The 14,295-nt window shown below is 41.4% G+C and overlaps 1 protein-coding gene and 1 long non-coding RNA gene across 2 annotated transcripts in view; both read left to right on the plus strand.

Moving 5' to 3' along the window:
- LOC117938513 overlaps positions 1–10,450 on the plus strand; it is a 16,432-nt gene extending 5,982 nt beyond the window's left edge. Inside the window, exons 2-3 of the long non-coding RNA XR_004655414.1 lie at positions 1,439–1,444; positions 10,414–10,450. This is a non-coding gene — a long non-coding RNA (uncharacterized LOC117938513). The remainder of the gene's footprint in view (positions 1–1,438; positions 1,445–10,413) is intronic.
- Positions 2,361–8,779, plus strand: LOC117938497 (interferon gamma-like). The gene is made up of 4 exons (XM_034863141.1): positions 2,361–2,655; positions 3,592–3,663; positions 6,691–6,951; positions 7,909–8,779. The coding sequence occupies exons 1-4, from the start codon at positions 2,536–2,538 to the stop codon at positions 8,065–8,067; spliced, it is 612 nt and encodes a 203-aa protein (XP_034719032.1). The 5' UTR covers positions 2,361–2,535; the 3' UTR covers positions 8,068–8,779.
- Positions 10,451–14,295: the final 3,845 nt, after the last annotated feature.

The raw sequence follows: 14,295 nt of genomic DNA on the forward strand, positions 1-14,295 counted from the left end.
ATTACTTCATGACATCATTTCCTGTCCCTGTTCGACCTTTCAGGCTTTTATTCATTACATCATTTACTGAATATGCAAACAAATAAGGATTTATTGAACTTAAAAAGAGCTGAAACCCCTTGAACTGTGACTTTTCCCTTTCATGCGTCTACTGCTCTTTTAATTTAGAACGCTAGACAATAAAAGAGTAATTTAAAAGTTAATGTGCAAAACGTTTTTTGTTGCAAGTGCATTTTTTTAGGGGCGGAAATTGTAATTAATTGCACAGCCCTAACGTATAAAATGAGATCTAAAGTGCTACAGTCCAACATTATGTTTGGATATGCAGTCAGTGGCCAGAGGAGCTCGTTGCTTGGCTCAGCGATGCGTAGCTGCATTTTTTGAGATGTGCACGTCAAGCTGCAGTGTAGGATCCGTATCTCCATGCACTTACGTAGGTAGGTAGGTACTAAAGTTAAGAAGATAGTGTTATGTTGTGTTGAAGTTGTCCAAAAAGCGTTAAAAGGCACAAAAATGTAAAGTTAAAAAACATTGATAGAAAGCGTCAACGAAAGTGTTGATTTTGACGGGAAGACAACACGAGGGTTAAAGAAATGAAAACAACCCAGTTTTGTGTGTTGATTACGAATTTTAACCCTTGTGTTGTCTCCCCTTCAAAATGCAAAATCAACAGTTTTGTTGACTCTTTTTAATGTTTCTTACGTTTTTGTCCCTTTTGACGCTTTTTCAACACTACGTAACACTAGCTCATTAACTTTAATTTTACAGTTATTGTTGAAATTTATGGTCAATTAACCTAATTTATAGGAAATTATACCTAATGTTTGAGTTAGAAAAGCAGAAATTAGGAATTATTGAGACTAAAAGTAAAGGAATGGATGTTGATGATAATCACAGACTGGAATATGTCAACTTTTACTCAATACTATTTCAAAAACACTTCCATTTGTTTTACAATGCTATAAAATTGAACAAGACGCACCAAAATTAATGAAAGTAGAGATTTGTACTTGGCAAAGAGCGTTGGGTGGAATCAATCATGTTATTTTGGGGAATTAAAAAGAGCATTGATATAGGACAACATGAGGACAACATGAGGGCAACATGAGGACAACATGAGGGTTAAAGTAATGTGTTTCAATGGGAAGCCTATTTCGTGATCACAGAACGACTACAATAGCAAGTAGTATTTAAAAGCTGAAAATCCACGGGGTCGGGGGGACGGATGGGTCAAACAACACAGGAGACCGGGTGTTGTGTCCCGCGTGTTGCAGTCCCTTTCCCCGTCCCGTTGTCTTCGGCGCTTTTGCAAAACTCACTCATGTAAAATCAACTTCTACTTAGAATGGGTTAGATGTCACGGACTTAAATGATCTGAGGAAAGGTTATCTGGGCTGAACTGACCCCCGATCAGATAGATAGATAGATAGATAGATAGATAGATGTTTATTGATCCCAAGAAAAATGGGAAATTACAGTGTTAAAGCAGCAAAAATCAGTCACACAGCACAGAATATAACTATAAATGAAATACTAGGATACAATAAACATGAAATAATAATATGACTAAAGTAAAAAAAACTATTATTTGAATATGTACAGGATGGGGGAACAAAAATGTGCAACTGCTTAAGTAATATGCTAAAATGTAAAAATGTAAGCTACATGTAAATGTAGTTAAACCAATTGTGCAGGTAGCATTAGTGCAGTAGTGTGGTGTCTAAAAGTCTCATCTACACCCAGAGACGACATGTTTAAAAGTGGTACTGCGTGTGGTATGAATGATTTGCTGTAGCGGTCCGTGCTGCATCGGAGCTGTCGGAGCCTCTTGGAGATGCTATATTATAAATGCATATTTCGATGCGTCAGTGCACCGGCAGAAACAAGTTGCCCAATAAAACCACCGGTGCAATGACTTGCTCTGGGTTTGTAATGGTTTCCATTGCGCTTAGCTACTGGATCGAATGATTTCTGACGCATGCTGCTGCCTCACAGCATGCTCGCGCTTTCCAGTCGCTTCTAATCTGAAAACCCAAACTCCATTTTGTTGCATGGAAATGGAAACACAAAGGCCTCTAGCAGAGCCTGCTGGGTCCCTGCATGCAGGGAAAGCATTAACTGCATAAAAATCACCAAGGGGATGTGAATTTCAGGCAATGAGCGGGTGATTTGTGTTTGACATGCATGTCGCTGAGTGAGTGAGTGAGTGGGAGACCCCTCACCCACTTCTATGAAGTTTGGTGATTTAAAGGAAACTGCACAACCACAGTTTTCACACCTAGATCATCGCTGCAACGCTCGCTCTCTCCCTCGAGTTATAAATAAAAGCTTTCATGACAAGTCAAACAGTTTGAGAGAACTTCAGGGCAAGGCGCACACGGCAGTCCGACAGGTCTCAATCCAGGCCTGCACCCGTCCTCGGCATCGCTCCATCAGGGATTCAAAGTCTTGAACCAGTCTTGCACACACAAGGCCTCCACGGGTCTAGGATTCGAACCAGCGGCTATAGTAAACAGGGCTACAAACGGGGCTACGATGGTTGCCACAGCGAGGGCAGTGGTCTGCCTGTCTTTCTGGTTGTCTGTGGTTCAGGTCCGGGGATCCTACATCCCTCCAATGATGAACAAAACCATCCAGGACCTCCTGCGGCACTATGTGAGTATAAAGTACTACGAGTGTACTTATGACTGCTGTCACCTGTACTTATGACAACTGACCTAGTATCTGCTGCTTACACACACACACACACACACACACACACACACACACACACACACACACACACACACACACACACACACACACGTACACAAGTGCACTTTTTCCATTCACTTCATGCATGTTTAAAGTACTATTTTGTATATTTTTTTCATGTTTTAGTCCATTTGCTGCAAACATTGTTTATCACAATCATTCATGTTATTTATTACTAGAAAACTTTATTAGAAGTTAGAAATTTATGAATATCACAGTCATGTGTGGGTGATTGCAGGGCTGTACTGTCCCTTGATGGTGCATTCAAGGACACTCCCAACTTCTAAGTTTCAAGAGACGGAATGAAACGCTTCACGTTTCATTTTAGGGTTGATACTTTTTTTCTTTTTCTTTTTTTTCTTTTTTTACAAGCAAGCATTTCAATGAAATGCTTTGCAGGCGATGAGACACAAAGCTTAGATGTCAGAATGTCCTTGAACGCACCATTGAGACGGTTTTGGTGCAAAAGTCTACTGCATTTACATTTTAGTTGTGTGAAAATGTGGTTCACAACTTGTCAACAGCACGTCTCCGAAACCTCAGATGTCAGATTGTCCTTGAATGCCCCAACAAACACTTTTCAAGAGTCACTAAAAGTCAAAATGCGAGTAGTTACCAAATTCATATTGTCTTTTTCACAATGTGTTTGATTATCACAAGTCTCTAGTTTTATTATAGTTTGTCAGCAATGTCTCTAATAGTCAGACTGTCGATAAACGCATCAGTAGGGCCAGTTTTTCTTAGAAAACTCGTTAACAACATTCACCAATAGTTTGTATTTATTTGGCTAATATGTGAAAAACACTGACCTGAAGTTTCTTTTTGTCTTTTTTGCAGAGTATCTCACCTAAAGAGAGATTTAACGGGAAGCCGGTCTTCTCCAAAGAACCGCTGACGGGAAAAATGGAGGTAAAGAAGTCAACTTGATCATTGGAACAATTTAGTTTATATACATCTACAAATTGAATAGTAGGGGTTTTATATATATCCTCTGCCTTTTATCTCACACTCTCCTGTGTCTCTGGCAAAATGCAGACACTGTCCCAGTCCCCTAACATAAATGAAATCTTTCTGTCATAAGTCCAAGCTGGGGGTTAGGGTTAGCCTAGCTTAGCACAAAGACTGGATGTAGATGGAAACCGCTGGCCTGGCTCATTCCAAAATGGGAAAAATACACCTACAGCTGACTAATTAACACATAAAATAGACATCCAGCTGTTTCCCTGGTGTTTTTCCAGTCGTAGCACCCAATTCTGGACCTCTTTTTGGGCCCTCCTAACATGAGGACCCTGGGTACTCAGTTCCCTTTCCACCCTGAGTCTGACACCCCTTTTTGTGCTAAGCTAGGCTAACAGCCACTTGATGACATTGGTGTCAATCTTCTCATCTAAATCTCAAAAAGAAAGCAAATAAGCATCATGCATGTATGATCAGGTGGCACACAGCCTGGCACATTGAATGGGGAGCAGTGAGCTTCAGCTTTAGGGAGTGTTAGCGTACTTCTACGTGCACCTGAAAGCATCTAAGCTGCTTTTCCATGTTCTCCTGTTGAGCTCTGCCATCTTCTACCTTTCCCCCACTGAGTCAGCAGCCGGCCGGTGTTTTCCTCGGGTCGCAGTCTCCCACTGTGAGCAGAGTTAGCGTCAGCGGTTCCTGTGGTTTTTTTTTTTTAATTTTCCTGCTGGCTTTGCATTGTGCAACCTTTTTTCAGTGCAACTATTCTCAGGCTCCGAATTCAACTTTCACTCTTCACCAACGACGATGAAAAAGACCCTTTTGAGTTTCGAGTGCCGAGCGAGTTGAACCACCAAACACCAGCCCGGGAGTCTGAACACGGCACAGTCTGCAGAGCTTCAGGTGGCTCTTTGCAGCTGGCTGTGCAGTCGTGTGTGGTTAACAAGATGCTCTCTGTAAATACAAGTGACATCTATATCTATCTATCTATAAATAAGAGAAATCAGCTTTAGATCGGAAAGTTTCCTCCGTCGGCCAAACAAATTATTAGACAAAAATTTAAAAATAATCAAGTGTGTGTGTGTGTGTGTGTGTGTGTGTGTGTGTGTGTGTGTGTGTGTGTGTGTGTGTGTGTGTGTGTGTGTGTGTGTGGGGATTTTTTTACGTGGAAATGAAACTTTTACAGTAATAGTTAAAAGAGATAAAACTGTTATTCATAATCAAGTCTCTTTTAAGCTCTTAAGAGGCGGCTGTGGTAGAGCGGTTGCCTGAAAATAGGAAGGTTGGTAGTTTGATCCCTGACCCTAGTGTGTGTGTGTGTGTGTGTGTGTGTGGCTAGCTAGCAGGTGGCACCTTGTACGGCTGCCTGTGTGTGTGTGAATGGTTCCTATACATAAATATAAGCTGTGTATATATATATATATATATTTAAGCTGTTTGAGTCGTCGCTAAGACTAGAAAAGCGCTTTATAAAAACATCCATTTACGTTTTAAAAAGTGTCGGCTGCGTTCTGGCATCAGAGAACCGAACGTCAGCCGGCTCGGGCCCAACGACACGTGGACGTAACAGTCAGCAGCACGAGGATCAGCTTCGCTGGGTCCTGCATGGTTGTAGGAGAAGACGACAGCTGGCCCATATTCGTTGTTTCAGTATCGTTGTGAAATGATCGGATCATGATGGTTTTGTGGTTTGTGTCCTATCGTCTACTGGCTCGACCCTCAAGGAGTGGACTCGGACAGCAGTTAGGTTAGGGATTGTTATGTTTTAAGACATAATGCATATTCTTACACTTAAATTATGTGAGTAGAAAGATGAGAGGCACCAGAGGAAAGGATTGGTTCAACGTAGGTTCACACCGATAAATCTTAGTGTCACAATTCATGGTACAAGTTTATGACAAAACTAAAAAAAAAAGAAAGCTTTGCTCATGTTTTTTAACCCTTGTGTTGTCCTAAAAATCAACACTTTTTCAGATGGTTTTGTCTCTTTTATCAACACTTTTGTCTCGTTTTTGGCTTTTTTTTGACAACTAACGCTTCTTTTCACTACCATGTATACACACCACTAACACCAACTTATTACCAGTTTTACATTTACTACATTTCTGGAATTTCTGGTCAATAAACCTCATTTATAGGAAATTATACCTAATTCTTAAGTTAAATAAGCAGAAATTATGAATTATTTAGACTCATATTAAATGAAGGACGATTACAGAAGGGTACGTGTCAATGTTCAGTCTGGTTTTGAGACATTCATGTTTTCAAATGCATTTTTTTTTTTTTTTAAACAACCAAAGTCAATGAAAGTATAGATCCTATGTTTAGTTGGACTTGCAAAGCACGATGTGTGGAATCAATAATCCACGTTATTTTTGGGTTGTTAATTTTAAAAACCCGGATTTCTGATGTAGATATTTTGAAAAGGGAAAAAGGTCAAATTTGACTGAGGTATTCATGGTGGGATACAGTATAGAAAGTGGTATTTAAAAGCCACCCACCCCACACACCGCTTTGGGTTTTCCCGTTTAGTTTCTCCCTCACCACAACAACATAGGTGTTACATTTCATCCCCTAAACTTGCACCAGCGACGCATGCGTTTCAGACCTGTTAATGTTGGAGTGTGATATTCATGTTTCACAGTCAATGAGCGGCATTTCCCTTTTTAAGGCCTACTCTGTGCTTAATGTGACTCCTGTGTGGGGGAAACCACTGCTTTTTTTCCATTATGTAGAAGACATGTCATCCCCCTGAGTGGTAAAAGGTCGTCAAGCCAGAGAAGACCAGCCCTGTATTTTACTGAAAGGACTTCCTTATATGGTTTTAGGAAACCATCAGTTTTGAGTTCCTGCTTTATGCATTTTCGAGATTGCCTAAATCATTGGTATTCTTTAATTTGAAAGCAATTTAAATTGAAATGAAAGTGAATTTAAATATCAACCACCAGAAACTAAATGTCATCCTATTTGTTTTTCTCTCAGGGAAAGCGGGTGTTGATGGGAGGCATTCTGGACACATACGAGAAGCTGATTGGCCAGATGTTGAAGCAGCAGCCCACCCCGACCCCCCAGACCGCCGGGAGCCACGAGCGTCTCACCCCCGCCGCCGCCGGCTCTGCCAGTGATGGCAGCGTCAGGTGGGGGTTGAACTACATCCTGCAGAGGGTCCAAGTGCTGAGGAAAAACTATTACCAGGAGCAAAAGACGCTTCTGCAGAAGCTCAAGGCTCTTGACGAAATCAAGGTACAGAGACATGGACTCACACTGAGAGTAGGGCTTATAAAGGGTAAAGGGGGTGTCTTGAGTAGGGGCCCCCGTTGTGAAGGGCTCGTTGCCGCCTGATTCAGACCAGGAAACCTGATTTGTTTTGTGCATGTGCAGAGATTGTTGAGTGAAGGCATTGATCTCGAATGGGTAGGGTCAGGATAGTCCAATGTTTCAGGGGTGGACAGGACCTGAACAACTGGGGTTTTCAGTACAGATTGGGTGGTGACGGGTTAGGTTTACGATTCAAACCCAGCACCTGGGATAGGGGCACGGGCACAAGGGGACCACAGATGTGGAAGCAGACTTCAAAAACTCCCTAAAAACCAGGTCCGGGTATCTACAAAGCCGTTGAAAGAGACACAGATATTAAAATAGAATAGAAAGCCTAAAATGAGGCTCCAGGAAGGATTATGTGGGACATGAAGTGAAGTTTCTAGGAGGTCTACATAGAGGTCTGTGACGGTCTCAAAGTAAGACTTAATCTGAGGCTGAATCTCATTTCTCTGTCTTACCCCTTCACCTTTTGTTTCAAGGGCCAAGGGGAAGGGGTACAGGGGGCAGGGGTAAGATGGAGAAATGGGATTCAGACTTAACCCTTGTGTTGGCTTCCCGTCAAACATTTTTTTTTTTTTACATTATCATCGCGTTTTCCCACATTTTTTGTCACTTTTTCAATGCTTTTTGGTGTTTTGTGATATTTCTAACGTTGACATTTTCAGCGCTTATTTCCACGGCCCATTGTATGTGACCAAAAAACAAAAACTTAACTGAAAACGGGTCAATTTGACCCCAGGACAACAGTGTATTTAGGTTTTCAGAGGGCTCATGTAGGGTTAGACATGCAGTACTACTGTAGGGCTATTCCACCATAATACTGTGGTCTTTGTATTTTTTTGTAAAATGTCTTCCTCTCTTCCTCTCTCTCGCTCCTAGCTGGATAACCGTGTGGTCCAGAGCAAAGCATTGTGGGAGCTGCCGTGGCTGTACGAGGAGGCGAGCTCGTTGAACGACACCATCAAGCTGGAGCGGAGGATGAGGCGCCGCCGCCGCCGCCGCCAAGCCCGGAAGGTCAAGACTCGTCTGACAGCCTGAAACAACAGCACGCCTCCAACATGTCAACAATGACAGCACCAGGGATGATTAACGACTAAAAATTAAAATTTAATTAAAAATACATTATAATGCCAAAGAATATCCAAATTTAAACCAGCGTGCCAACTTCTTATTCTATTTTCTAAGAGGTTTTTTAAGAGGTTATTTATAAATAAATGTATATTTATTACACCAGCAGCCTAAGCCTAGAAGATATTGTACATTTCTAAAATTCACATATCTTTTTTTAGGGATGTTCGGAGCTCGATACTTGAAAGAGGCGTGGCGGTTTGATCCTGTGAAATGTTTATTAAAACTAAAAGTCAATCAACTCACTTTATCAAACTCAATATCGACCAGTTTCCACCTGGAAATACTTGATTTCTACTTATTTTAAAATGTTTATTTAATGCTCAGAAAATCAGCCAATTAGAATAATAAGACATTTAACTGTCAGCAGCTCATGTAGTACAAAGTACACATGAGTTGAATACTGACATAACCTTAAATGCACTCTGAACATGTGGGTCCAGCACTGAAGTAGAAGTACTATACTCTTTAGGGATTTTTGTATTTTACCGACATGTAATATTCTATTTATGTTTGTATTTAAAGCGTATTTAATAAGCGTAATGCTATGACTGATGCTAATTTATTGTATTTATTGATTGATTGGTACATGCAGAGAAATGCAACTGAATAAAGCACAATGAACTTCATTTTTCTGATTCTTGTCGTGTTTTTTTGCAGATGATAAGGCGCACTTTGTTACTGATTTGACGTTACCGTTAACGGGAGTTTTTGGTGTTTCTGAGACGGAGAATGGAGATTAGTTGACTCTTTAGCAATCGTTCCTGCAGCCAAGACAAGTTTCAGTTTTGTTTGTTTTAGCTGAAGAAGATTCAGGCACAGCCAATCATAGAGTATGTTAACATGCACAACAATATTCCACTATAATTCCAAATCTGACAATATTCAGAATTTGATAAAGGTCATGTAAACAGCATATTCCGGCTGGATATTCGAAATAAAGTCCTTTTTTCAGAATATAGCATTTTCCAATTAAGACCCGTGGGATATTCTGGTATTATTCAGGTTTTAGAAGCACTCTTTGGAGATTTAGTTATTTAAATAAAATTAAAAGCCATTAAAAATAGCCTTTAAAAATAAGGGCTATAATTTAATGGTTAGATTCTACAAACTTGTATTTTGTTTCATACACTGTGTGTGTTTGTGTGTGTGTGTGTGTGTGTGTAAAAATACATACACACAACAGGGATCTCAACAGGGTTTTGGATATGCACAAACATCGCTATGCCGACCGTTTCAAGAAGCCGGTTGAAGGAATGAAAGCGGGAACAATAACCGTAAATGTGTATTTTGGGTTACTGTCATGTCTGTTATTTGAGAAACACCTGATGGATTGTGGGTAACTTTAGCTTCTGTTGTTGGTGTTAGCCATGCTGTTGTTAACACATGTGTTCACGGTTAATATTCCGTTGTAGTCAGGGTTGTTATTGTGACATCTAGTACCATGAAACAGTATATATATATATATATATACTGATTCATGTTCATATGTATATACTGTAGTATAAATATAACCTGTGTTTGCATTGGTCAGACTAGTCTGCCACCCCTGGAAAACTTTAACAAGAGATGAACCCAGCTGTAACACCAGATACTGATTGGTTTTTGGCCCCCCCATACAGTAAAACTGCACATTTTAGAATGGCCTCTTATTGTGGCCAGCCTAAGGCACATCTGTGCAATAATCCTGGATCTATTCAGCATCCTGACACACCACACCTGTGAGGTGGATGGATTAGCTCGGCAACAGAGAAGTGCTCACTAACAGATTTAGACAGATTTGGGAACAGCGTTTAAGAGAAATAAGCCTTTTCTGTGTGTAGAAAAAATCCAAGATCTTTGAGTTCAGCTAATGAAAAATACAGGGGGGTTTGAAAGTTTGTGCTACCCCAGGTAAAAATGTGTATAAAGAAGCCAAGAAAAGATGGAAAAATCTCCAAAAAGGCATCAAATGACAGATTAGACATTCGTATCATATGTAACAAAAACTGTCTGTCACGCACTGCTGTTTAAAGGTCTACCCATAGATTTACAATTATGTTGAGGTCAGTAGATTGTGAAGGCCATGGCAAAACCTTCAGTTTACACTTCTCAATGTAATCCACCGTGGGTTTTGAGGTGTGTTTAGGATCATTATCCATTTGTAGAAGCCATCATCTCTTTAACTTCAGCTTTTTCAAGTTAGCGTCTAAAATTTGCTGAAATTTTGTTAAATCCATTTTGCCTTCTACTCGTGAAATGTTCCCGGTGTGTGAGAAAGTCTTAGATCTTTGAGTTCAGCTCATGAAAAATGTATCTATCTGTCCATCCATCCATCTATCCATCCATCCGTCCATCCATCCATCCATCCATCCATCCAAGTCTCTTGTTGGTCCTTGAATTTTTCTGATGATTCCAGCGTTGATCCTTCCTGACAGAGGTTCCTGAATCTCGTATTCTTTGAGTTAGATCAACATTTACATTGGCGTAAATCCCACGTCTTCTTCCCTCTTGGGCGTTTGTTTTCTTCCATTTTGGCGCCGACCACAGGTTAGAAACATCATCAACGTACCCGCCCGCTTGCTCGCACACTCAATCAGACGTTGCATAGACTTTGTACTCGGGAGGTTGCCGGGTAAAGTCTGTTTGATGTCTAATCCAAATGATTTAGACATTTGCGTTTTCACATGTAGCTCCTCTTGGTAATGCCTACATTAGTTGGGGGGGGGGGGCAGTAGCTCAATCTGTAGGGAGTTGGGTTGTGAACCCAGGGTCGCTGGTTTAAGTCCCAGTACGGACCAAAGTACGAGGTGTGGACTGGTAGCTGGAGAGACGCCACTTCACCTACTGGGCACTGCCAGGTGCTCTTGAGCAAGGCATCGAAGCCCCACCCCCGTCCCCTGCTTGGGGTGCTGATCTAGCACTGGCAGCCCCAACCCCCCCCCCCCCACACACACACACACACACACTCTGACATCTCTTCAGTTGTGCATGAATAGGACCTGAGCATGTGTGTATTTCAGGCCTTTGTGTAGGGATTACTAGCAAAAATGAGTATAAATTGTAAATTCCACACAGTATAAACAGTATAAAATAAAATAAATACTTCAACATTTGCAGTTCCTGTGTGAAAGTGGACATTTAAAATGTGACAAGGCCCAAAATAGTCACTGCTATTTTGTAAGAAGGCACAAACCCCCTACACCCCATGTTCATTTTGCAATGTGTTGTAATTTATAATCTTGTCTTCTGCAACACAACTAAAGATGTCAGATTAATGTCTACAGCAGAAGTTAATGTGCTCAGATACTTTCTGTTAAAGGGTCCCAGACACTCAGATCCAGCTCAGAGATCGTCTGCAGGCAGGAGGTCGGGGTGTGAAAATCTCTCAGCTGTGACATCACTTCTGATAAACAGCAGGTAGTCTTCTTTTACTGTAACTGTGCGGCCCTTTCTTTACCCACAATGCACCCTGGTCGCTCTGTGTGTTTGTGAGGTTGTGACTTCTAAGAACTGGAGCTGTGCTTCCCCCGCAGGCAGCAGCTGAGCAAGGCTGTGTCTCTGTGTGTGGTCAGTGAACTTCACAATAAACTGTTAGATGCATTGTAGAAAAAAAACTAAGAAACTTAAAGATATATAAACTTAAAGATTGTTACTTTATTTTCTATTGGGCGGGGACAAGACCTCCTCAGTGTTGAGACATTGTTCATCCAGCCAGCGACAGTCAGACCAAAGGAAGGTGGTGTTCTTAATTTGTCTTATTGTACATAAATCCCATGAAGAAGTCCAGCTGGTCACCTGACTTCCTGTCTGTGGCTCTCATCTCCAAACCCCATTGGTTCCTACTGAGGACGTAAATCTTTAAAAACACAAATATGTAGGCCTGGTCACTGTAGTTTTAATCAAACAAATGGGAAGAAACACTGAATTTGCACACTTTTGAATGTTATGAGTCAAGAAGTTCAGGTCCATTTTAGGAGGAATTCTTTATTTGATTCCACAGTGTTAGCATGGTTAGCATCGCTAAGCCTCTGTGCTGATTGGCCCCGGCTTTATCGCTTCCTTTGAAATAAACATGACCTTAATTTCCACAATTGAACATCCTGCTGTGTTGAAGAAGACTTGGAATGAGTGATTGAGACCATGAACTTGTTAGGGAAATATGTAATGAGGTAATAAATCCAGAGAGAAGTAGACTCATTTTCTCATATATGAAACTGTAGAAACAGACTTCTTTTTGGAGCCGGTGGAGTCGCCCCCTGCTGGAAGTTAGACAGGATGCAGCTGAAGGAGCTTCAGCATGGGCTTCACTTTGCGGACCTGTTACCTTTGTCTTGTCCTCCCGGGTCAAAAACAGACAAAAAAAAGACATTTTTGTCCCTTTTTCAGACTTTTATTTTAGTTTTCACTTACACCACCTCATAAGTTTTACTACTTTTTGGAATTCATGCTCAATAACCCTCACATATACAGAATTATACCTAATATTTGAGTTAAAAAAGCAGAAATTAAGAATTATTTTGACTAATAGATAAGATCAGTGGAATAAAAGTCATCAGTTGTATTTGCAAAGAGCGTTGGAAGGAATCCATTACCTGAGGTAATTTGGTTAAAAATAAACCCATATTTCAGACATAGACATAGATATATTTTTTAAAGGGGTCAAATTTTACCCGAGCACAACAGGAGGGCGAGATGATAACGGCCTTCTCGTCGTCATCTCGTATCTAAGAGGCTGATAACTTCCACTCAACAGAGCAAAAAACATTTGAAAAGGACGGCATTTGTTGGGGACTATTTTCGGCGGCCGATTGAACCACGTTTGGTGCTCTAGTGTGTGTTTTTGTGGTGTGTGTGTGTGTGTGTGTGTGTGTCAGAAGAAACTGCATGGTGATGAAGGAACTTTATCAGCCGTACCCCTTTCTTTTTCCACCTACCTGCTCAGGCTCCCTGCACCTGGTTGTGAAACATATTGGGTAAAAGTTGTGAGTTGTGTGTTTTGCGTGTTGTTAATCACCAAAGAAAAATATTGATAAAACGTCCAGACGTTGACGCGCCCACACGTCAGACGTCCTCAGAGGGCTGATATGCTGATTTAAGTCATCAGGCATTAATACACACACGCTGTAGTTGTTACGAAGGACGTCGGCATGAGCCAGTCTGGAGGAGCTACATAGATGAGTAGCCGGGGGGGGGGGGGCACAGAGACAGACTGCTGTGGTGGTAAAGGGCACTTCAGCAGGACAGAGATGGAAACCATGAAAACACTGGGAGTCACCCCCCCCAACTCTTGGTGTGTGTGTGTGTGTGTGTGTGTGTAGGTGGGTTTCGGTGTGAGTCAGCATGTTGCAGATTCTGCTGCATGTCCGTACGTGAACTCGCAGATCTACACCGCTGCAGACCGGCTGCAGAGCCTGAGAGGAAGCGATGGAGCAACTTCAACAGTCAGGAATCAGCCGTTATGGCGACGGGTTCCTGCTGTCCTTTCATTAGAACTACTGGGCTTAAACCAAGAGAAGAAACAGAATAATCCAGACACCAGAAAGGGTGTTTACATTGAATGAAATGAGCTAAACTCCCTCCATCTAGTGGGTGGTCCCACAGTGTTGCATGATGGGAGAATCCTCTTGCAACTTGGATGGTGAATTAGTTTTGCGGTCCAGAAAAGCGGAAGTGACGGAAGTCAAGGATGCACATGCACGGTTTTTCCCTCTTTGAAGCAGTCTTTTCAAGGGGGAACAAATAATACAGCAAAACTGTACTTGTATAGGAAATGTGTAAGAAGGCAGGAAAAGCTATTTTATCCACTTTATAGATTATACAGGTTATGCTAAATCATTAATAAATAAGCCACATGGTGACACACTGGTAGAGATAATTACATTATAATACTACAATTTAATTACATGTATAAATGCTACGTAGCCAGCTGATTTAAGTAGCTCATGTTAGTACAGCGTTACGGAGCTTAGTGCAGACCAAGAAGATTGTGATTGGTTCAAAGCAATGCAAACAACCCAGAGTGTTGTTTTTTTTACCCTCCTATCCCAGAATGCATCTGTGGGACTGCCAGACCTTACCCCCCAGTGCTGTGGAGGTAGATCTAGCAATGCAAAACTATCCTCCGGTCGTCCTGGGGTCACATTTGTCCTGTTTTCT

This window comes from Etheostoma cragini, chromosome 23 (assembly GCF_013103735.1).
Source record: "Etheostoma cragini isolate CJK2018 chromosome 23, CSU_Ecrag_1.0, whole genome shotgun sequence".
In the NCBI taxonomy this organism is placed as follows: domain Eukaryota; kingdom Metazoa; phylum Chordata; class Actinopteri; order Perciformes; family Percidae; genus Etheostoma; species Etheostoma cragini.